This window comes from Arvicanthis niloticus, chromosome 12 (genome assembly GCF_011762505.2).
Source record: "Arvicanthis niloticus isolate mArvNil1 chromosome 12, mArvNil1.pat.X, whole genome shotgun sequence".
Taxonomy (NCBI): Eukaryota; Metazoa; Chordata; class Mammalia; order Rodentia; family Muridae; genus Arvicanthis; species Arvicanthis niloticus.
Window position 1 is genome coordinate 72,985,676 of NC_047669.1, and position 23,434 is coordinate 73,009,109.

At 43.4% G+C, this 23,434-nt stretch overlaps 2 protein-coding genes across 7 annotated transcripts in view; one reads left to right on the top strand and one right to left on the bottom strand.

Moving 5' to 3' along the window:
- The window catches only part of Gart (phosphoribosylglycinamide formyltransferase, phosphoribosylglycinamide synthetase, phosphoribosylaminoimidazole synthetase), a 28,194-nt gene extending 10,213 nt beyond the window's left edge, over positions 1–17,981 (bottom strand). The window contains exons 1-14 of one of the 2 annotated variants that reach the window (XM_034515206.2): positions 17,848–17,981; positions 13,668–13,851; positions 12,350–12,445; positions 11,973–12,147; positions 10,083–10,194; positions 9,404–9,472; positions 8,572–8,697; positions 7,624–7,711; positions 7,113–7,198; positions 6,606–6,774; positions 4,813–5,044; positions 2,082–2,176; positions 1,695–1,804; positions 1,144–1,342 (exon numbers count right to left, since the gene is read on the bottom strand). In XM_034515206.2, coding sequence (XP_034371097.1) covers positions 1,144–1,342; positions 1,695–1,804; positions 2,082–2,176; positions 4,813–5,044; positions 6,606–6,774; positions 7,113–7,198; positions 7,624–7,711; positions 8,572–8,697; positions 9,404–9,472; positions 10,083–10,194; positions 11,973–12,147; positions 12,350–12,445; positions 13,668–13,812 — 1,702 coding nt within the window. In that variant the 5' untranslated portion in view covers positions 13,813–13,851; positions 17,848–17,981. The other variant, XM_076943154.1, reaches the window with a different exon arrangement.
- A 784-nt stretch (positions 17,982–18,765) lies between these two features.
- The window catches only part of Son (SON DNA and RNA binding protein), a 32,115-nt gene continuing 27,446 nt past the window's right edge, over positions 18,766–23,434 (top strand). For all 5 annotated transcript variants that reach the window (XR_013113654.1, XM_034515701.2, XM_034515700.2 and 2 more), the window contains exons 1-2: positions 18,766–18,923; positions 22,480–22,646. Coding sequence is in view for 4 of the 5 variants with exons in the window: in XM_034515701.2 (XP_034371592.1) it covers positions 18,847–18,923; positions 22,480–22,646 (244 nt within the window). In the remaining variant the exon portion in view is untranslated. The remainder of the gene's footprint in view (positions 18,924–22,479; positions 22,647–23,434) is intronic.

Below are 23,434 nucleotides of genomic sequence, written 5' to 3' on the forward strand. Positions count from 1 at the left end.
TCTGTAGACCAGGCTGGCCTCGAACTCAGAAATCCGCCTGCCTCTGCCTCCACAAGTGCTGGGATTAAAGGCGTGCACCACCACTGCCCAGAGACCATTTTTGTTTTTTTAAAAAAATGATTTAACATTTTATGTATATGAATGTTTTGTATATGCCTGGTACTCATAGAGGACAGAAGAGGGCACTGGATCCCCTGGAACTGGAGCTGATGTGTGGGCTCTAGGACCCAAACCCAGGTTCACTGGAAGAGCAGCAAGTGGTCTTAACTGCTAAGCCTGGTCTCCAGCCCTTAGTTGGTTTTGTGATCACCCCATCTTCCACGTAAAGCCTTCACCTGCAGTACAGAGCTGGAGTCATAACACACACAGACAGAAGAGGGAGCGGCAGACTCCAGCGTACAGACTATACTGTAAAAACAGTTGAAAGACAACTTTTGGCCTTGAGATCTGACTTGTCAGATAGACTTCTCAGATAGAGAAGTGTGGTTTTTCTATTGAGACAAGAATCTTGCCATGTAGCCCAGGCTAGCTCAAACTCTCAGCAATCTCTCTGCTTCAGCCTCCAAGTGCTAGGATTACAGGCACACAGCACTACACCAGCCCTGAAATGTTACCGAAATAGTTCCATTCTTTGGTCTACCTAAAAATTAATTTTGCTAAAAAAAAACCAAAACTTCCTCATATATGGGTAAGCAGAATGTCTTTAAAATCGAGGTTACATTCCACACCCATCCCCGAATCTGAGAGGGTTTCTTTGTGTAACCTTGGCTGTCTTGAACTCAAGAGATCCTCCTGCCTCTGTCTCTCAAGTTTTGGGATTCAAAGAAGTACCACTAACACATGGTTACATTTTTTTTTTTGTTTATATCACTTCTGAGGAAACTACAGTTTAACATATGCAACCCCAGGAGCTGTCTCCCCTGCTGCAGGCCCAGTCAGGAGGAAAAGGCCTAAGCCTGGCCAGGGAGGCTCTTTCTTGCCTGGTGGTTGGTCAGTTGAGATGGGAGTGGTGGGGGCAAGATTAATGCAGGCAGTTTTATGTGCATTTCCTTTTCCTGTTTGGTGATGTAAAGTCCAGCCACGACAAGTCCCATTTAGGCTCTACCTGACTGCCAGGCAGCACAGTGGACCCGCGGGTCGTACCTAGGAGAGCACAGCCCGCCTGTCGACAGGCTGCAGCGATTCCAGCAACAACAGCTTCAGTTGTACTGAGGTCGAGTTTTCCACAGGAAAAGTAATCCAGGAAGAAGAGGGGCTCTGCTCCTTGGGCGAGGATGTCGTTCACACACATCGCAACCAAGTCTTGACCGATAGAATCGTGCTTATTACACAGCTGGGCAATCTGTAGAGCATAAACACCACACAGAAGAAGCTCTACCTTTTATCTTGTTGGTTCATCCAGAGCTTTGCAAATGCCACTGCCTTTGGCTAGCTGCTAGGACCCTAGGCACAGACAACACTACGTTCTTTTAAACTATGCTGCGCCCTTCTTCTTCTCTACGTCTTTTCACCAATGGGACTGGAACACTGTGTTTAAGATGTGCACCTGAGCTACATGGCGGCAATATTTGGTTAGTCCCCATGGCCCATTTTAGCTCATGCGTGTTAAGAAAATTTGATAAGCTTAAAATTCATTTGAAAGACAAATTCCCCTTTCTCTTTCACAAAGCCTGTAATCACAAATGTCTGGTTACCTTCAGTTTAGTTCCAACACCATCTGTTCCAGAGGCCAGAAGAGGATCTTTGAAACCAGCTGCTTTCAAATCAAAAAGACCAGCAAAGCCCCCAAGGTCAACACTGCAGCCTGTCAGGGAGACAACAAATGTTGCATTTTAACTGATAAGTCCATGGATACTGGCACCGTTTCTTCCTGACAGTGGGTAATGTAAGAACTACTTTTTCTGAGAGTCCCATGGACACAGACAATTAATCAAGCTGGGAGGAGATCATGTCCTTGGCTTAAAAATAACTTAGAAGAAACCTAGCAATAATTTGAAAAACTTCCCTTGGCTGGCTCAATGTAAGGCTCAAGTCGGTTCACAACGCCACTGATCTGTTAGCAGAGCACAGGGCTGGTTTACCTGGTCTGGAGGTGGCTTTTGCTAAAGGCTGAATTTTCTTAACCAGCATATTTCCGGCTGCAATGTCTACTCCGGAGTCCTTGTAAGTCAGGCCCCTAGGGAAATGAAAACGAAAATATCACTTTAATACCGGCAGAAAATATTATTTGAGAAGGTCTCTTTATGAAGACCAGCTGTCCTTGAACTCACAGGGATCTGCTTGCCTCTACGGGAGTTAAAGGCACATACCACCACCCCATCAGAGAAAATTATTTTCATCTACAAAAACTTAAGGGCTAGGGAAATGGCTCGGTGGTTAAAGACTTGCCCCAGGGATCCTGGACGGATATGCTGCCTGCCTGTAATTCCTGCCTGGCGAAGTGGAGATCCCCAAAACAAGCTGGCTTAGACAGAGGCTAGCCAAACCAGGAAACTGAGGTTGAGACCCTCTCTTAAAGGCTAAGGTAGAAAAATAGATCACACACACACACACACACACACACACACACACACACACTCACACACACACTCTCTCTCTCTCCCTCTCATAAGGAAAAAGTAGAAGACATTTGGCTTTCATGCCCACTAAGGTGCTCACAACGTTGTCAGCCAGTGCCTGCACCCACCAGACCCCAGGGCGGAGCTGGGAATGACCTGTGCTTAACACCAGTCCCAGCTGATTTGACTGCACTGCCATACTGAGAACAGCTTTTACTTGATCGTGTTTATCTTGCAGAAGTAATATACTATTTTTAAAAATAAACGAATTTTGGAGACAGGTGGGCTTCAAACTTGCTCTGCAGTTGAGGTTGACCTCAGATTTTCAGTCTTCCTCCCCCCACTTGCTGAGTGTAGGAGTTAACAGGTGTGAATTACCACACCTGGTTTGAATTTTTTTTCTAAGTTGTGATAAAGCACAAATGGAAAAAATAGGACAGAGATAAAAATTGAGCATCTTAGCAGTTTTTAAGCCTTGTTCAACTGAGTGAACAATTCCATGCAGCCATGGTTACTAGCCATCTTTCTACCCCGAGCCGCTCTCCATCTGACTGTCCCTGGCAGACAGACCACCAGTCTGTTTCTCTGTAGCAAACTCCCAATACTCCAGCCTCGGCTTCCCCAGGGCTGACACTGACAGACAAGAACCTCACCTGGCCCCTTCTACTTCTGAGCGGAGTGTTTTACCACAGCTACTCTCAGGTCAGGTCAACTTCAGTTTGAGTGGAAACAAAATACCAGAACCAAATTTAAAAAAAAAAAAAAAAAAAGGAATTAGAGAACTGGAGAGATGGCTCAGTGGCTAAGAACACTGACTGCTCTTCCAGAGGTCATGAGTTCAGTTCCTACACGGTGGCTCACAGCCATCTGTAATGGGACCTGATGCTCTCTTCTGGCACACAGGTATACATACAGATAGAGCACTCATATACATAAAATAAATTTTAAAAAATGTAAAAAATTGTAATTAGGATTGTTAAGAATTCTGTAAAAATATCCTTAAAATGCAAAATGTGTCCTTACTGTCCCAGTATGTCGCTCTGCTAGTCTTCTCATAGCTGAGGGCACAGAAACACCATTGCATACTGCTTTAGAAATGCATGACAGAAATCAAATTTAGGAATTGCACTGTGAATTCTTCCCTTGCAGAGGAGACTCTGGCTTCTGGGATGCTGGGACAGATGCCGGGACAGATGAAGAAATGTTTTTTTTAAAGCCAAGCTGCTGGGCCCCTGGGAAGGCTGCCAGGCAACTCCCCTCCTGCAGTCCAGGGCCACTCACAGGATATGCACCCCTAAAGGGAACATCTCATTTGCCACAGTTAGGATTTAAGTCCCTTGCTGGGCATAGTGGCTTGGGCCATCAGATCTGTGAGTTCCAGGCCAGCCAGGGTGTCATAGTGAGACTCCATCTAAAAAGAAAAAGGCAAACCAAACCAAAGGAGAACAAACAAATTGAACTTCAGCCTCTTAAGGTACAGAATTTCTATTTCGTGACATTTTTAAGTTAAAAAAGGGGAAACTTTGGCACAGTATTTTAAGTGTAGTATATTATTAAAAGGGTTTTAAAAACTTATCTTTTGCTCAGGGCATAGTTTTTTAGAGATGGTTCTGTGATTAAGAGCACTTGTTGGTCTTGCCGATGATCTGGGTTTGGTTCTAGCACCTATATGTTGGCTCATAATCATGTCTAAACCCAGCTCCATGGGACCCGATGCCCCCTTCTGATCTGAGGACACCAGGCACATGTGATACACATACATACACACAGACAACACACACCACACATAAACTTACTGAAGAACTTAAAAAATCAAAACACCCATGTGCCAACCAACAGTTTATTTATTGATGTTAATTGAACCAGAAGGGATTAAAACCAGATAGTAGATGAAGTGACAAAGCAGGGCCATGATCAAGCTCCAAACATTTTACTATGTAATAACTCAAGGAGTGACCATCTTTAGTATCTTGACAAACTTTTCAAAGATAAGGAATTGCCAAGATTTTTCATTATTTACTCAAATATTACTTTGATCATTTTTCTCTGTTGTAGGCGGTGTATAAAGTCTTACTGTAGACTCTCCTTGAATTTGAGATGCCTTTCCTATCTCAGCCTAGAACTAGTTTAGATTTCAATCAAAATATAAACGAAGGTCCAGTCAGTTCCACAATCAGGAAACACAGACTGAGTTTCCTCCCAGCCAGAGGCCAGTTCTGAACCTGTGCCTGACCGTCTCCGAGGGAGTCTTTACCTGGGCCGCTGGAGGAAGGCCACAGCACGGAAGCCAATGTCCTTTCTATAAATGGCTCCCTCAAACTTTAGAGCGGCGAGTCCTTTCCTGGCCTCGTCAAGGGCTGACATGAGATTTTCTTGGACAGCTGTCACGGTGAGGACTCTGCCCCCACTGGTCACCACTTTGCCATCTTTAAGAGCAGTGCCTGCATGGAAGACCTGCAGTCCTAAGGCCTGGGCCTCAGCAAACCCTGGAAAAGAGCACAGTTAAAAACTGTTGCTTGTTTCTTCTGTTTTTGAGACAGGATCTTCATTATGTAGACTATGCTGGCCTCAAACTCAGTGATTCTCCTGCTTTTGTCTTCCAAGTCCCAGGATTGAAGACAAGCTTTACAACAGAGATTTGGAAGTAACATTTCATTCTGTGCTATGGTCCTTGTCCTGGCTGGTTTTGTGTGTCAACTCGGCACAAGCTGGAGTTATCACAGAGAAAGGAGCCTCCCTTGAGGAAATGCCTCCATGAGATCCAGCTGTAAGGCATTTTCTCAATTAGTGATCAAGGGAGGAGGGCCCAGCCTATTATGGGTGGTGTCATTCCTAGGCTGGTAGTCCTGGGTTCTATAATAAGCAAGCCAGGGGAAGCAAGCCAGTAAGCAGCATCCCTCCATCAGCTCCTACTTCCTGACCTGCTTGAGTTCCAGTCCTGACTTCCTTTGGTGAAGAACAGCAATGTGGAAGTGTAAGCTGAATAAACCCTTTCCTCCCCAACTTGCTTCTTGGTCATGATGTTTGTGCAGGAATACAAACCCTGATTAAGACAGTCCTATTTTAAAAATTCTAGTTTCTGGGGAGTGAGAAAAAACAGAACACAAGTACAATTTCAATGAGGGAGGGGAAAAATACCTGAAGTGGTCGAAGCTCAAAGGTATAGTTAGTTTTTCTTCACAAGCGGTTTCAACAATAACTACACTTCTTTAACTGTGAAGCAGCCAGTTACAAAGATAACCCTCTCTCATCTCCATATCTCAGTCCTCCTATCCCCACTGTCATCACAACACTCAGCTGTGATAATGTGCAGGCCAAGGTCTCTCTGAGTGTTTGACTGCACAGTGTCATCCCGCACAAACTGCTTCACGCCTGCTGGTAGTGTCCACCTTTTTGTTACTGGAATTGCCATCACACTTCTCAGCCCCAGTCTGAGGAGAAAGTTCATCAACACAAAGACTCCTGTGTTTCAATCTTATCTTTCTGTTCCCTCCCCAAAGCATGCAATTCCTGAGTGTGTGAGACCACAGGGTGACAAGAGCTCTTGCTTTCTTTGCTGGGCAGGAAAATAAACATAGTTCTTGAACTAAACACACTGAGTACGACCTACCACAGCTACACCACAGCACTCTGGGGACCACAGAGGTTTGTGGCTGGATGGCAAAACTTTCCTGGCAGTTCATTTTTATTTGTAAACAGACTTAACACCATTTAACCAGATAACTTACAGCCTGTTTAAAAAAAAAAAAAGGTGTGTGTGTGTGTGTATATGTGTGTGGATTACGCCTTTCACACTTTGGATCCTGCCACAGAAATCACTCCCTGGCACACTGTACCTGCATAAAGCAGAGCTTGTGTGTCTAAAGCCTCACTCGTTCGTGCTAATGCTGACTCTCACACGGCCCACCTCCCTGGCTCTGGGAAGGTGGAGGTGTGGGCCTCAAAGGGATCACACTGGAAGCCTGACCAGGTGGCTCCCGTCTCTTGGAGCGGGAAAGGCCATGAACAGCACTTACTGTGGCTAACCTCTTACCCACTGCTCCTCACCTGTTATCTCCACGCCTTTGGTGTAGGCTCCAGGGTACCCTTCACTCGCCATGACAACAGTTACGGCACTGTGGTTTTCTAGCCACACAGGCAGAGACGCGCTCAGCAGGCCATCTAAGGTGGCCTGAATGACTTCATAAAGGTCGCTTTTAAGAAGTGGGAGGATGACCTGGAAGAACAGAGTCAGGAGGTGGATGAGATGAACTTTCCACAGCCTCCCTTCTCCATTGTCCCCTCACTCTCGGGCACCCTGGCTGACACATTTCTCAACAGTGTTCAGCACTGGAGTGCAGTGAGGAAAACCAGTGTTTTTCCTCTAAAGAGCAGCCATTTATTACTGCTGTTCCCACTGTCATTGTCAAGTCTCTGTAGCCCTGGCCGTCTGGAACTCACTGTGCAGAATAGGCTGGCCTCAAACTCAAAGATCCATCTGCCTCTGCCCCCTAAGCGTTAGGATTAAAGACATGCACCACCACAGAAGGCAGTATTTTATGTATCGTTACCCACCTGGCATTCTGGATCACCAAAACGGCAATTAAACTCCAAAACTTTTGGGCCATCTTTGGTCAGCATTATGCCAGCATAAAGAATTCCTTTATTAAAAAAGAAAAAAAAAAAAAAAAAAAGAAAGGAAATCAATCTGTAACAGTGTAACACAAGAGTGCATTATGACTATAAGGCCTAGAATATAAATTGTTTAGAGATAAAGTCTCATGCATCTCGGGCTGGCCTTGAGCTCATTTTGAGGTTGAGAATAGCCTTGAACTTCTGATGATTCTCCCTCCTAGGTGCTGGGATTACAGGTGTATTCCACCATCCCTGACTTATGGTAGTACAGCTAGAACCCAGGGCTTCGTCCACGCCAGACTAAAGCTCTATCAGCTGAGCTCTGACTCTCGTCCCGGAGTGCAAGCACACGCACTAGACATCTCAATGGGATTACAATTGTAGAAAAGAGAAGATACATTCCGGCAAAGCAGACAGTTACCTTCAGGGTGATCGGTGTCAACCTGCTTACCTGTGTACGGCGCCCCCTCCTGCTGCATGCCGTCTACTGTTCTCTGAAGAATAGTGTTTTTAATTTTTACTAACGAATCTTTAGAAACCTAGGGAACACACAGAAACATTTAAATGTAACTTTTGTTTTGAAAATTTTTTAGGCTGGGTGTGGAGGTGTACTCCATTAATACTGATACCTGGGAGGCAAGGGCAGGTAGATTGTGAGTTTGAGACCAGCCTGGTCTACACACAAAGTTTCATGCCAGCCAGGCCAAAAGAGGGACCTATCTAAAAAACAAAACAAAACCCTCACATTGGCCCTTATCTTTAAAGAACAGATCTCTATGAGATAAACGGTTTCATATTTAAGGACACATTGGTGGTAAGAGAAGGACCTGACCAGGATTCCCTCAGCAGTGCTGAGTCAGCGTCTACTTCCACTTTTCATCCACTGTAAGGATGCAAGTATGGCCCTGCCTACCTCCATCCAGTCGGAGGCCTGTCACTGTCTCACCTCAGCAGGGCTAAAAGCCTGATCAAAATTTCCTCAGACACAATGCTAAAATTAAGTTTTCTCCCCTCTTCATGTTGCTTAGGAATCCTTCTAGTACATTCTACTCACAATACTAAGCCTACACACCTATGGATATGAGTTAGTAAATTTAATTGAGGAAATTAGGGTTAGAGACAGTTGTCTCAATATCATAATTACCAAAGCCTATAAAATATAAAAGATGCTTTTTTTGCTTTTGCTGTTTTGTTTGTTTGTTTTTTGAGACAGAGCCTCTCTATGTAGCCCTGGCTGGCCTTGTACTCTGAGACCCACCCTCTTTTTCTGCTGGGATTTAAGGTGTGTGCCATGCTCTGGATGGCTGTTAGTTTCCCTCAGGCTCTCAGAAGCGGATGTTAGAGACCAGGAGAACCTTTCAGTTCTGAGTCAGAGTGTGTGCCAGTAAGTGCACAATACCTGAGGTGCTGGGCAGTAGGCTCCCATTCCCCCTGTGTTGGGGCCCTGGTCTCCATCCCGCAATCGCTTATGGTCTTGTGCTGGGGGCATTGGGGCTATTGTCTTCCCGTCAGTGAAGCACAGGCACTGTGGAAAAGATAAGTCAGTCCAGTCAGGTTAAATTAAATGTCAAAAGTCAAACAGGACTCTTCTGAGAGGACAAGGTTTCATTTCTGAAGAGTGAAAAATTAATTCCCAAGTCAAATGGCTGGAGCCAGAAGACCTTGGATATCCAACTTAAATGGAGGTTTTACCTAAGACAAAGATCATCCTTCCTGCTGTTGAGACCACCAGCACTCTTACTGTATTTAAGGTGCACGTGCTGTGTAATAAATGTATGATAAATGTATGTGAAACAAAGACCACAAATGTATAGAACCTCCATACTGTGAGTTAAGTCCAAGTGTACCTATCAACATATAAACCAATGGTTCTCAACCTGTGGGTCATGACCCCTTGAAAGGGGTCACATACCAGATAGCCTATGTATCAGACATTTACATTGCAATTCATTAACAGTAACAAAAATCACAGTTACGAAGCAGCCATTTTTTTTTTTTTTTTTAAATGTTTGGGGATCACCACAACCTAAAAGGGTCGCAGCATATGGAGGTTGAGAACCACTGCTATAGGGGATGGTTAAAAGAGAACACATGCAATGTCTCTTCTGAATCGAAGTGTACAAGTCCTCTGAAACTGCTTGGCTCACGTTCTCACAGGTAGCTGCCGGAGTTGAGTAAGAATTTTTTGAGGGGCGTAGGGATGTGTTAAAGGCAGAGATGGTTATACGTACAGACACTTCCTCTCCTTCCAGAAACTCTTCCACAACAACTGTTTCACCAGCTGCTCCAAAAGACTTTTCCTAATTGGAAAATTAAAAAGCCTTGTAAATTTTAAAGCTTTTAATATTTACCAAGTTGACTTATAGAACTGTCTATACAAGCATCAGAATTCTTTCTTGTCTCAAGACTTAACACGGATCTTTCTGGTCTTTCCTGTGACAGCAGGCAGAGTTCACACTGTACAGATGTGACAGACACACCTCCTAGTTTGCTGACACAATTTCATGATCATCATGTCATCATTATTCCTGAAGATGACACGTAGCTTTGCCCACATAAATTAGACAAAACTGAATATGTGAAAATGGATTTTTCTAAAAGGTTAAGTCATAATTATCAATGTAGATTATGAGAGAAACATTGTATCTACCCACCGCTCCACTTCTAAGACTTGGAGCACACCAGACAAATGCTCCTGTTCTCTTGGACTTGGAGAGTGATCTGTGACTCTAAGACCTTTAGTCATGGTTTAGAAGCTGGTGCAGCTCAGGACGTGCCAGTTTGTAAACATGGGTAACACACAGTACAGTGAGAACTAACTACCCAGTGCTTGGGACATTCTGGGCCCACTCTGGAAATCTGCAGCATCTACCCAGACACACAGAGGACCTTTCAGGAGCGCCCACCTACCTGCATGATCTCCTGGACAGCTTTGCAGGCTTCTGCTTTGCTCTTTGCCACAATCACCCCCTTTCCTGCTGCAAGGCCACTGGCCTTCACAACCAAAGCGGGAAAGTTCGCGCTGTGAAGACGGCGGAGCAAACAGTTGTTAGCCTTCTGTGATTTTTAACAGTATGTTTCAGCAGAATTGAAAGATACACAGAAAAAGATTACTCCAGTATCACTTCAGGTACTTCTTGCCAAGATTTTTTTTTAATACATTCCTTTGTAATTCTGATCATAAAGCATGCACAATTTTGTCTTTTTTTTAACATATAGTGAGGTCACATTCACATAAGGAAGAAATCATTAAAAAATAAGCAGATCTGTGGAACAGATATGAAATGATCCTTAAGATACAGAGCAAAGCCTCTCACTTACGTAAGGGACACTGCAGTAGGAGACTAACACTGGCAGACACCCACAGACCATTTCTAGAACACACAAAGCAATGGAGTGGGCCGGAGATCTGGAAAGAGGCTTACCCAAAGTAAGTAACAAAGCTGTCACTTACCCAAGGTGTATGGGTACAGGGTAACAATAGTCAGTGGCTGAGACTCTGTAGGAGCTGGGCAGTGGTTGCGCACATCTTTTTGTTTGTTTGTTTGTTTTTTCAAGACATGGTTTCTCTGTGTAGCCTTGGCTGTCCTGGAACTCACTCTGTAGACCAGGCTGGCCTTGAACTCAGAAATCCGCCTGTGGTGCACATCTTTAATCCCAGCATTTGGGAGGCAGAGGCAGAGGCAGATGAATCTCTAGAGTTTGAGGCCAGCCTGGTCTACAGAGTGACAGCCAGGGCTACACATTTAGTCCTCCCTTGCCTACAACCCCTGTAAAGAAAAGAGCCTTGCAGGATGAAGAATGAATAAATAATGAACTAGGGTTAGCAGGGTGGCTGGAACCCACGTGGTGGAAAGAGAGAAATGACTCTTACAAGCTATAGTCTGATAAAAGTGTTGAGTTGTGCACACACACACTGGGTGTCTGGAGGGAAAAACAAAGTGGGAGAAGGCATGGGCTCACAAAGTACTCAATGCCTTCCACGTGTAGGGGAAGGGTACCCGATAGACTCAGGCTCCATCCCAGCACCAACATGGTGGCTCAGAACTCCAGACCTCGGGCAGCTAAGCCCTCACCTTATGGACACGAGGCCATTCATGCAGGGAACACACCCATACATGAAAAAGAAATAAACCTTCAAAAAACAAAACCAAACCTTACACATTCAGTAACTCTGCTGGGTAAAGTGGATCACACCTATTATCCTAGCACTTAGGAAGCTGAAGCAGGAGGATTGCCAGAAGGACTGCTATTAGTTTAAGATCATGCTGTTGCTATAACCCATCACTGTGTTTCTGGGTTGCAGGACAATATGTATTTCCTCTTAGAGATTTCTCAGTAGTGAAGACATCAACATACGGTCTACAAGATTATCCAAAAGAGGCATACATAGAATCAGCCCAGGCTGGCTTTGAACTGATCCTTCAGATTTTATCTCTCAAATGCTAGAGAACCCCATCTTGTTTAGTGTTGAAAAAGGAAACAAGTTATTTTATTGAGAGTATATTTCCATAATTAATTCAATATAAACTTGCCAAAGCCTAAGAAGTAAACATTTTTTATTCTTTTTTTGTTTGTTAGTTTTTCAAGGTCTTTCTGTGTAGCCCTGGTTGTCCTGGAACTCACTCTGTAGACCAGGCTGGCTTTGAACTCAGAAATCCACCTGCCTCTTCCTCCCAAGTGCTGGGATTAAAGGCGTCTGCCACCACCGCCCTAGCTTAAACATTGTGTTTTTAACAGGAAAGTGACTTTACATTTAAGTGCCATTATAAAACACTGCTCTTTAAACCTTCTGCCCACCTCGTGATAAAGCTGCAGGCATCTTCAGGGTTGGTGAAGGCTCTCCACTGTGCAGTTGGGATTCCATGTCGGTCCATGAACTCTTTGGCAAACTTTTTACTGGATTCTAATTGAGCTGCTTGTGCTGTGGGGCCAAAGCATCGCACTCCTGCAGAGGTCAGGTCCCCAACAATTCCTACAGAAGCAAACAGAAATCTAGGTGATTCAGGGTCTCTATGGATTTAGACTGAATATGAGTTATGATTAGATTAAACCTTGAGGGTTGAAAGCTCCTCTTCTAATATAGCTTGTTACAAATCCTCATTGACAAGTGATTCAGATGCAACAATCTATAAACTTCTGTGGGCATCATTGTATCAATGAGAGATAAAGTTTACCTGCAGCCAGAGGGGCCTCTGGTCCAACAACTACAAGTTCAATCTTTTCACCTTTGCAGAACTGGGCAAGAGCAGTGTGATCACTGACGGAGACAGCTATAAGCAGAAAATAGAAACTCACACATGTGCAAAAATGTCCCCAGTTAACGAAATAAACTAAGCACTAGCTGTAGTAAGGTAATTAAAAACCAAGTTAATTGTTGGTTTGCTTTTGTTGGTAGTTAGTAATTTCACTATGAGAAATTCCTAATAGTGCATTGGGTTAATAAAGCTCAGTAGAAGCTGAGTGACTCCCAGTCCCAGTGTAGGTTACAGAGTAAACAGACAAGCCCAGACAATACACTCAGAAACCTGTCTTTTGAATGTCACTCAAAGTTTATTGAAAATCCAGTATATATTAGGTACTGTGATAAGCCCTGTGATCAAGATGTTACAACAAACTAGGATCCTTAATCTTGGGATATTAATAATACCCTGCATGAATATTAGTTAGTAAATATATAAGCAATAGCAAATATGTTCAAATTAAGCAAATCTGCTCTGAGGCAGATTGGGAGGCTAGTTCTGGTGGGGTCAGGAAGGGTGTTTGAGGTAGAGCTGTTTAAGCAAAGAAGGCAATGCTTCTATGTAAGAAAACTCTTCTCCATGTCTTGAGAAGGCCAGGCTTTCCATCCAGACACAGCTGGGCCCAGTTGGGTTAACTAGATCAGTACAGCAGAGGAGACAAGTGAGGGCACACCTCCCCTCAGCTGCTGCAAATGGCATTAATGATAATCCTGGGTGATTCTGATGGGTGGGTCCCTACAACTCCAACTGCACATACAACACCTTGTCTCTAGACAAAGCAGCTCCAAGAAGGAGGGATTTTTCTTATTATTTCCATCTTTCCTCTAATTCCCTCCATAAATATGATGGGCCACATTGGCTATTGTGCAACCAAGGGAAAAGGAGACAGGTCTTTGGAAGGGGCCTGGGTTTTATCCCACATCCTGCAAACTGTTTAATGTAGTTTATGAACTGGTCACTGATGGGACCTGAACCCACATTTGACAATCCCATCCAAGCGTCCATCCACATAAAGTGGCTTTGCTCTACACCGTGCACTTGTTGCCTTTTCAGTCACTGTGGTCCATAAGGCTGAAAACACACTACCCTCTGTTTACCTCATACAGTGAGAATTCACATTACTACCTTAAAAATGTAAACTTAGAATGCATTCAAACTTAAATAGAAATACACTTTATTAAAGAACACAGGTGAGCTATTGTTTATTAGCAACACATATTAACCACCACCCCCCATTTTGAAACATAACTACCAGCATTGGAGATCTTCCCAGAGCAAGCGGTGCCTGCGTTTCCTGGGGCAACCAACACTTGTTTGACATGAGGGGACTGTGCGAGTTTCCAGGCCAGGGTATGTTCTCTTCCTCCACTACCAATTACAAGAACTCGGGCTGCCATTGCTGTCTCAGAAGCAGGGATTCAGAAGCGAAATGAAACCTGTGGAAAGAAAACCATAGTTGACCTTTTAGAATGCATGTATTTTGAAAAACAGTTTCTCTGTTCTGGTGGTGTTAATTTTTATGTGTACTGGTGTTTTGCCTGCATGTATGCCTGTGTACCATAGCTGTGCTGGGTGCCCATGAAGGGCAGAAAAGATTGTTGGATCCCCTGGAACTGGTGTTATATTATAGGTGGTTGTTAGCCATTATGTGGTTGCTGGTAATTGAAGCCCAGACCCCTAGAAGATCGGTCAGTGCTCATAATTGCTGAGCTATGTCTCCAGCTGTTCTTTCCGTTGTGAGAAAGCCATGCTGTGTTGCACAGGCTAGTCTCAAACTCATGGCAAAGTCCCTGTTTTAGCCAACTCCCAAGTGCTGGGATATAGGCAGGTACTACCCGTGCCTGGCTGTACAAATCATAATTTATAAATAGGATTTTCGCTTGTTCTCATACAAGTGACATTTTCATCCAGAGATTCATTATTTAGAAATTAGGATTTATGGCAGGACATGTTGGTGCATGCCTTTGATCCTAGCTCTCGGGAGGCAGAGGCAGGTGGACCTGAGTTTGAGGCCAGCTGGCTCTACAAAGGAACTTCTAGGACAGCCCCAGGTACACCAAGAAAGAGTGTCTCAGAAACAAACAAATAAACAAACTCCAAGAGCTAAAGAGATGGCTCAGGCTGCTCTTCCAGAGGACTTGGGTTCAGTTCCTAACATTTGTATGGTGGCTAACAATGATTTGTAACTCCAGATCCAGGGGACCTGACCTTCAATGACCTCCTTAGGCACAAGGCACACAAGGTATACATACATGCAGGAAAAATACTTATAAAATACAAAACAAAACAAAACAAAAAATCAGAAAAAAAAAACCTTCAAAACCTGGAGGTTAGAATTGGGAAGCTATGACCACCATCACGGGAAAAGTGGGCATGTGCTAAGGAGGTAGACCCAGTTACAAAGAGCAAACACCTCCATAACCATAAGCCCGCACAAATATCTTTTCGTTGTAACTTACCCAATCTGTAATATTATAACAGCAAACCCAGCCAATCAAAAACCTGTACACTAATACAGCACCTTATCTGAGAAATAATCTACCAACATTCCTTCTCTTTTGGGAGATCTGATAATCATTAACCCTTATCGAGAAAATGGGTTTTGATATTTGCTTATTTATTCAGGAGATGGGGCCTGCTACTTTGCTTACCCTAGACCTGAATTCCTGAGCTCAAGATTCTCTTGTGCTAGTGTGATTAGTGTTGGCACACTCTAATCTCAGCTCTCAGAAGGGAGAAGCAGGAGAATCTGAGTTTGGACAGTCTTGACTACAGAGTGAGCTCTATGACAGCAAGAACTGCAGAGAAACCCTGTCTCCAAGAGTCCCCCACCCCCAAAGAAAAAAAAGCAAGAAAAAAAAAAAGATTCTCTGTCCTTAGTCTTCCAAGTAGCTGGGACAATAGACATGTATCATTATACCTAATGTCGATGTTTTATACCGAAATTTAAACCTTGATGTGGTACAGAGAACAGGCATTAACAGTACACAATTTTTCTGTCAAGGGCTAGGAAATAAATCTATTTGAGGGCCATCTGTGCATTGTCCAAACTGTGGAGTTTGTATTGTAATGTTGACAGGACATCGATGTACTGTCCCTTCATAACTGCATGTGCATCACCCAGAAGATCTACGTAAGCAGTGAGAGGAGGTTCCTTGCCTAATCATCGCTCTAAACAACAGGAAGCCATTATGCACAGGTGGGACATAACAAACTAAGTTTATTTTGGGCACTGCAAATTCAACTCCATATGTACTAAAACCAGTTTTCCTTCAACATTTTTTTTTCCTCTGTATCCCTGGTGACTGAAAACTTGCTATGCAGGTCTCAGGCTCCAGAGAGACCCTCTGTCTCCCTAGTGCTGAGAAAGCATGTGCTACCACATCTGGCTCCTTCCACCATTTTTTTGGTGTCTGTACAAAAACAAGTGGCAAAATCATTTGTTTATTGTCCACAGCTTGCAAGTTTGATTTGAGATTTTATGGCAGGTTCTGGATTGGAAATCTGTTAGAGAAAGCAAAATTAAGCACTAACTCATCTCACTTGAATACAGGCATTTGTTAAAGTTTAGCTCTTAAGAATTAACTGAATGCCAGGCGGTGGTGGCGCACGCCTTTAATCCCAGCACTTGGGAGGCAGAGGCAGGTGGATTTCTGAGTTCCAGGACAGCCTGGTTTACTACAGAGTGAGTTCCAGGACAGCCAGGGCTATACAGAGAAACCCTGTCTCAAAAAAAACAAAGAAGAAAAAATAATTAACTGAAATAATTCTTTAAAAAAAAAAAAAGGGGGGGGGCGCTGGAAAGATGGCTGAGTCGTTAAGAGCACTGACTGCTCCTCCAGAGGTCCTGAGTTCAATTCCCAGCAACCACATGGTGGCTCACAACCATCTGTAATAGGATCTGATGTCTTCTTCTGGTGTGTCTGAGAACAGTTACAGTGTACTCCTCGTAAAATAAATAATTCTTAATTAAAAAAGAATTAACTGAGATGACATTAAAATAATGTATACTACAAAGTACTCAGAAATAGGAAATGCTAATTTGTTATATTACTTCATATACCTAATTGATACCTATTGCTTAGAAGACTTGTGTCCATGCCAGGCAGTGGTGGTGCACGCCTTTAATTCCAGCACTTGGGAGGCAGAGACAGGTGGATTCTGAGTTCGCAGCCAGCCTGGTCTACAGAGTGAGTTCCAGGATAGCCAGGACTACAAAGAGAAACCCTGTCTCGAAAAAACAAAACAAACAAACAAACAAAAAAAACCAAACCCACACACAAAAAGACTTGTGTCCAAATTCTCGAACAAAAAAAAAAGGGGGGGTGCAAAGATATTATCAAGGTATTTACTAAATGCAGATGGTTACAGAAAAAAAAAACCCCTGAAATATGTAACTCCTAAATTGATACTTTATTTGGGGATTACATATTTAAAGAAAACCCAAGCCTACTGGCAATGTGCAGAGGGCTGGGGTTTAGTCTCTCAGCACCCACAAGGTGGCTCACAAACATCCTAATTCTGGGTCCGGAGACTGAACGCCTTCTTCAGGCTTCTTTGGGGCGTTCATTGTGCGCACGTGGACACAAACATACAGGTAAGGGACAACACTCCTACACATGAAATAGACTTTAGATCAATTCTATGTGTCACTTTCTTAGAAATAGCTTAAGCCATTAGACCTTTATATCTAACTTGTATAAGACCAGCAGTGCAAGAAGGCAATTTTCATTTACAATTCAGAATATGTGAAGCAGCAGCACTGGTCTCTTCATCAGGAGAGGCTGGGTGCCTGGGCTCCGGTGTCAACAGGGCCTTACTAGCCTGGACATCCAGAGAGACTTTTGTAACTTCTTGGGTGTCAGTTAACTAGCAGGCAATTTACACCGAGAATAAGAGCCAGGTAAGGAGAGAATAAAAGGATCGGGTAAAAACACTTCCAAATAAGTTTTTAAAAAGTAGAAACCAGCCGGGAGGTGGTGGCGCACGCCTTTAATCCCATCACTTGGGAGGCAGAGGCAGGCGGATTTCTGAGTTCAAGGGCAGCCTGGTCTACAGAGTGAGTTCCAGGACAGCCCGGGCTACACAGAGAAACCCTGTCTCGAAAAAACAACAACAAAAAGTAGAAACCAAATACGAAAGTGGTCAGGTAAACCGTTAGTGACAGTGATAAAACCAGAGCCGATAAAAAGCCATCGGTGTATGGAGTCTGTCTTTAAAAGGCAGAGATACACAGAAACCTGGACCCGGCCTCAGAATTAGAAAGCTGGGAAAGATGTACCTGGCGGACCTCCGTCAAGGCCGTGCAAAGCACGTGGCCTTTTCGCCAGCCACGCCAGTTTCAGTAATAGCCCCGGTCGCCGAGGTTAAACCCACAGGTCAAAGCGTACACGCGGTCCACGCATGATCTTAAAAACTAAGGATTCACGCACCTGCAAGCCCCGCCACGCAGCTCCCACTCGCACCCGCCACTCGCACCCGCCGGAAGTTGGCCCGGGGAATCCAGCGCGCTCCGGCCTCTGCCCCGCCCCCGATGGGCTCTGCTGCTTATTGGCCCGGCCGCCTGGGTCCCCGCCCGCGAGGCGATCCGTGGGGGTTCCTCCCGCCTTAGGGTGCGGTCGGAGCCTTCTTCCTAGCCGGGCTCAGAATCCCGGGGACCGCGGTTAGAGCTGACGCTTGTCTGTGGATGCCATATAAAGTTCCTGTTTACCCCAGAGCCTCCTGCACTGGGGACAGAGCCATGGCTGCCTAAGTGTGGCTGCTAACCCAACGCCAGGGCGGACCGGTTAGGGCTGGACTCCGGACGAGTCCAAGTGCACCCCGTTTAGAACGGAGGTCGCTCAGACGCTCCAGCCTTTGCTAAAAATACGTGAGGCCAGTTATAGGAAGGACCGAGACAGAATAGGAATTGCTCCTTTCCACTTCACAGTGGGGACGCGGGATGGGGATTTCTTTCTCATGCACGTCTTCCTGACCCAAGTAAACTTGGAGCTTGCAAAAAACGCGTTAAAGCTCCGTGCCAGACAACCTGAGGCCTTTTCTTGTCCCCCTTTTTTCATGGCCTCTAATCTCAGGCATTTACTCGCTATAGAAAGCCTCTTAGAAGTCCCCTCAGGCTGAGGGGATCAACAGCCGAAGCTGTCTCGGGTAGCGACTTCTCCTGTAATGGCGCCTGCGTCAAACACTAACATGGCGGACTAGTTCGTGCGCGGCGCAAACGTCAGCACCTCTACCCCGGCGGCTCAGAAACAGCGGAGGAGAGCGGGCCGGTGCTCGCTGATTGGCTCGTGGGTGGAGCGAGCCCGTGCGGACGCTCCCCCACGAGCCAATAAGGAAAGGGGTAAAAGGAATTGGCCGCTGCGCCTCCTCCCGAGGCATGCTGGGAGCCTGGAGGACTAGCGAGGAGGAGTTGAGAGAACGGAGCGGACGCCATGGCGGCCGACATCGAGCAGGTTTTTAGGTCTTTCGTGGTCAGTAAATTCCGGGAAATACAACAGGAGCTTTCCAGGTAAACGCTTCCCAGACTTTTCTGCTCCTCGCGGGCTGTTAGGGCTTCGTCTATCCTTCCGTGGCATCTTTCACGGAGACGCCGTCGTTTCTCGGCTCAGGCCCCGCTACGGCCCCGCCTGGGCCTGGGATCCATTTTCCGGGCTACCCCCCCCCCCCCTTCAGTCCTCCGCTCGTTCCTTTCGAGAAAGATCGCGGGGCGGTGTTCGCACACGCCGTTTCTTTCTTCTAGTTAAGCCGTTCACCTTTCTCTCGTTTGAACACCCCCTGCCCTCCAGCTACTCGGAGGCCCGGTGTCCACCAGGGACGGGCCTAGTTCCTTTTCCAGCTCCTCCTCCGCCGCCGCCTTTCCCCTCCCCCTCCCCGCCTCCGCGCATTTCGCCGGCCGGTGTCTATGGCCGGAAAGGGTCTCTAACGGCCGCTTCTTGGGTAATCTTAAAACTTCTTTATTATTGTAGGCTTCAGATCGTTTGGCCACCGGAGTCTATTTATTAGACGATTCGTGCCCCACTTAGTACTCTGTGCGTTAGACTGGATAGCACTCTTTACACAGTTGTAAACTAAAACGCAAGATAAAATATTCGACAGGACGATAGAACGGGGCTTTGAAACTGCTGGATGCTTAATTTTATTGAGTAGAAAGTAGAGTTTGTGTGTAGATTTGTTATTTTTCTTGCTACCCCGACTTAACGGACGGATTTGAACATCGTGCTGTTATTTTGTCACTGCCAGTAGACTTCAGAGATTAGCCTTGGCTCTCAAAATTTCATGTTGAAGAGGTCTCCTCACTCGTTTTCTCAGGAAAGTAGTGCCGGTCATGTTAAATTATTTTCTTTTAAAGGTTGTTTTTTATAAAGCGACCATTTCTTTAAAACATGGTAGGAAAGATAACTTAAAAAGTAAATATTCAGAGAGATAACTATTTTTTATGTCTTTTTTTTTTTTTTTACGAATGGTGTAAGTTGAGAACAGAGCAATACATGAGTTAGAATAATCAGCTGATAAAGAGTTGTAAATTATATGCCCAATTTACCTAGGATTATGGATACAATAATATTAATAACAATAATATTTTATTGCAGAAATTGTTTTTTCCAAAATAGTGGTAGTGTGTTTTTGTTTTTCTGGTTTTTTTTTTTTTTGGGGGGGGGGTGACAGGCTCTAATGTCATGGCTTTGCAACCTTGCCTTGTAGCTGAAACTGACCTGTTGTCATCTATCAATGGGTGGCATCACAATTTTTTAAAGTAATATAAATATTTAGTCACTGTGTTGCTTTTTAATGTTCTGAGACATTGACAACTATTTTTTTAATGAGATGAAACATAAACTAAGGGAATATAGTTTTTCCTGAAAACCTTTGGTTTTTTTGAGACAGGGTCTCACTAGGTGGTTGTGGCTGACTGACCTAGAGTTCACTGTCTAGATCAGGCTTGCCTTGAAGTAATAGGAATCTGCCTGCCTCTGCTGAGATGAAAGCAGCAGCTTCCATCATTCAGAAACTCAAGCAGTCTCTTGTAACTAATTGTATTTACTATTTTGTTCGGTGGGGGTTGGTGACTAGGTTTCTTTGTGTGGCTCTGATTGTTCTGATTGTGGCTCTATGGACCAGGTTAGCCTTGAACTTACAGAGATCCACTTGCCTCTGCTGGGATAAAAAGGCTTGTGCCATCATGCCCTGCTAATATGTTTTCTCTTAGTGTGATCATTTTGTATTGTGTTTTAGACATAATATACTATGAACAGGGTTGTCCTTCAAAGTCTCAATTATTTGAACACTTTTCCTTTTTAGAATATTGTTGGGCAGAAAAATGACTTAAAATTCTAACTGCTTTTTAGTAATTGTAATTAACATTCTGGTAGCTTTAAGGAAAATTATTTTTTTATACATTGATTGACTTTTTCTTTTTTCATTTTCTTTTCGTTATTTTATTTTGAGAAAGCTCTCCCTGCCTTTGCCTCTGCTTCACAGTACCTGGATTGTCTTCACGCCCGGCCCTAGATGACTGAAGCAAACTTTTAATCCTAGTGCTCAAGAGGCAGAGGCAGGAAAATCCCTGTGAGTTAGTTGGTCTACAGTAGTGAGTTCCAGGCCAGACAAAACAGAGAGACCCTGTCTTTAAAAAAAAAAAAAAAAAAAAAAGTATAAATGTGCAGAAAAAGTAAAATAATTTTTGAGAGCATTAGGAAGAACAGCATGCTTTATGGCATAATCAGTCTAAAAACATTTTTTAGATTTGCCACTTCAGTGAGCTATTTTTTCCATATATATATATATATATACACACACACACACACATATCAGTATAGGTGGTGAGACTAACACACCATATATTTATTGTATATAGTTTTTTTCTCCATTTAAAGAAACAATAATAATCCTGATTTTAGAGTCTTGTTAAAATTACATGAGTTTTAAAAATAAGGTGGTAGGCCAGGTATGGTGGTGCATGCCTTTAGTCCCAGCAGATGGGCAGAGGTGGGCAGAAGCCAGGGTTACATAGTGAGGCCTTAGAAACAAAACAATAGAAAGTGGTATACTAGTCAGAACTTAGAAATGTTAATTATTACCCTAACAGGGTTTGTGTGTTAGAAAACCAATCATTCCTCACTAAAGTGTTTTGTTTCTCTAATAAACCTGTTAGCAGATAGCAGTTTCATGTAACTGAATGCATTTTAAATATTTTGAAAGTTTACACAAAAATAGTTAAAAAAAAAAATGTTTACATGAATGACCTTGTTTTATCTACAGTGATGTTTTGGCCCTGTGATCTGAAAACAAGCTATTGATTTTACTATTAATGTAAATTAATATAAATATAATTACTATTAATATAAATGAATTGCCACTTGTTCTGTGTAAATTTCTTGAATTTCAGAAATTGTTAAGTAAGCAGACTTTTAAAAAAATAGGCATAAAGTACTAGATACAGTTTTCTTTTTAAAGTTCACAGCATTTCAGTCACAGTCTGAACATGAAGAGGCTACAAGTAACCCTTTCCATAGTGTTTGCCTGCATGGCTTGTGATAAGTGCACAGTGTGGCTTAATGGTAACCACGCTTTCTATCTTAGTGCTTGGTTGTCTGGGTTCTCTTTGTGAGTGTGAACTGGCTCATTAGTACTTAGGTCACTGGAAGCTTTAAGTTAAAATAATAATAATAATAATAATATTTCTTTTTTCCTTTTTTTAAAAGATAGGGTTTTCTATGTAGCCCTTGTCCTAGAATTCCCAGTGTAGACCAGGCTGGTCTTCAGCTCAACAGAGATTCTCCTGCCTCTGCTGCCTGAGTGCTGGGATTAAAGGCCTGTGCCACCACTTCCTAGCTTACTTTATTTTTGAAACATACTTTGAAATCTGATTTTAAGACTTCTTTTAACTGTCACATTTCTGAAAACTGTGTACTAATGGCAAATATCTGAAATAGAAAATGAGGCTTATGGGTAATACAATGTAATGTATTTATTATTATTATTAATATTATTATTAATGTTGAATTACTGATTTATTATGATATGATGGAAGTATTAATGAGTTTTTAAATTTTTTTCTTGTCAAGTGGAAGGAGTGAAGGCCAGCTGAATGGCGAAACAAATACACCTATTGAAGGAAACCAGGCAGGTGATACAGCTGCCTCTGCAAGGAGTCTCCCAAATGAAGAGATAGTGCAGAAGATAGAGGAGGTCCTTTCTGGGGTCTTAGATACAGAACTACGATATAAACCAGGTAAGTTGAAGCTCACTGTCAGTTTCAAAAATTTGAAAAATTTTTTTAATTGCACTATTTTTAGGTTAATTTTTTCATAGTGTCTTGTTGAACTTCTCCCTTGAAAACAGTCTACTCAAACATGAACATTGGAGTTCTTACTTGTTTTACTGGTAAAATAAGAATTTTCTCTCTGTTTAACCAATTTTGTTGTGACTCAGTGCCAGGATTTTTTGTATATTTTCTTTGAGGGATTATATAAATATCAGCTCTTTTGTGTACACCCCCCCCTTTAATTTTTATTTCTGTATATATGGATGTTGTATATATGAATGTTGTATATATGAATGTTGTATATATGAATGCTGAGTGTGTTGATGTGAAGCTTGTGTGTAGCTGGTGCCTGAGGAAAGCAAGAGGAGGCAAGCATTAGATCCCCAGAACTCGAGTCTGGACAGTTGGGAGCACTAGGTGGGTGCTCCTGTGTGAGAGCAGTATAAGCTCTTTAGCATATTGTTCTAGCTCCGAAGTGTCAGTTTCATAAGCTGCAATATCCTGAACTATATCTCTGCTGGTTTTAAACCACATTACATTTTGTTTTTTAGAAATTGACTTATTTGTTCAAAGCAGGTTGAAGCACATTCATTGTGTAGTATTTCCTTTTTGAAATTGATTAATGAGTGATTAAAAATGAAGAATTTGTGATTAACCACAAGAATAAATTATTAAGTGTAGGAATTAGGTGTGTAGTATAGTTCATAAGTCATGGTTTAAAATAACTAGTCTTGGTTAGATCATGTCTATGGCAG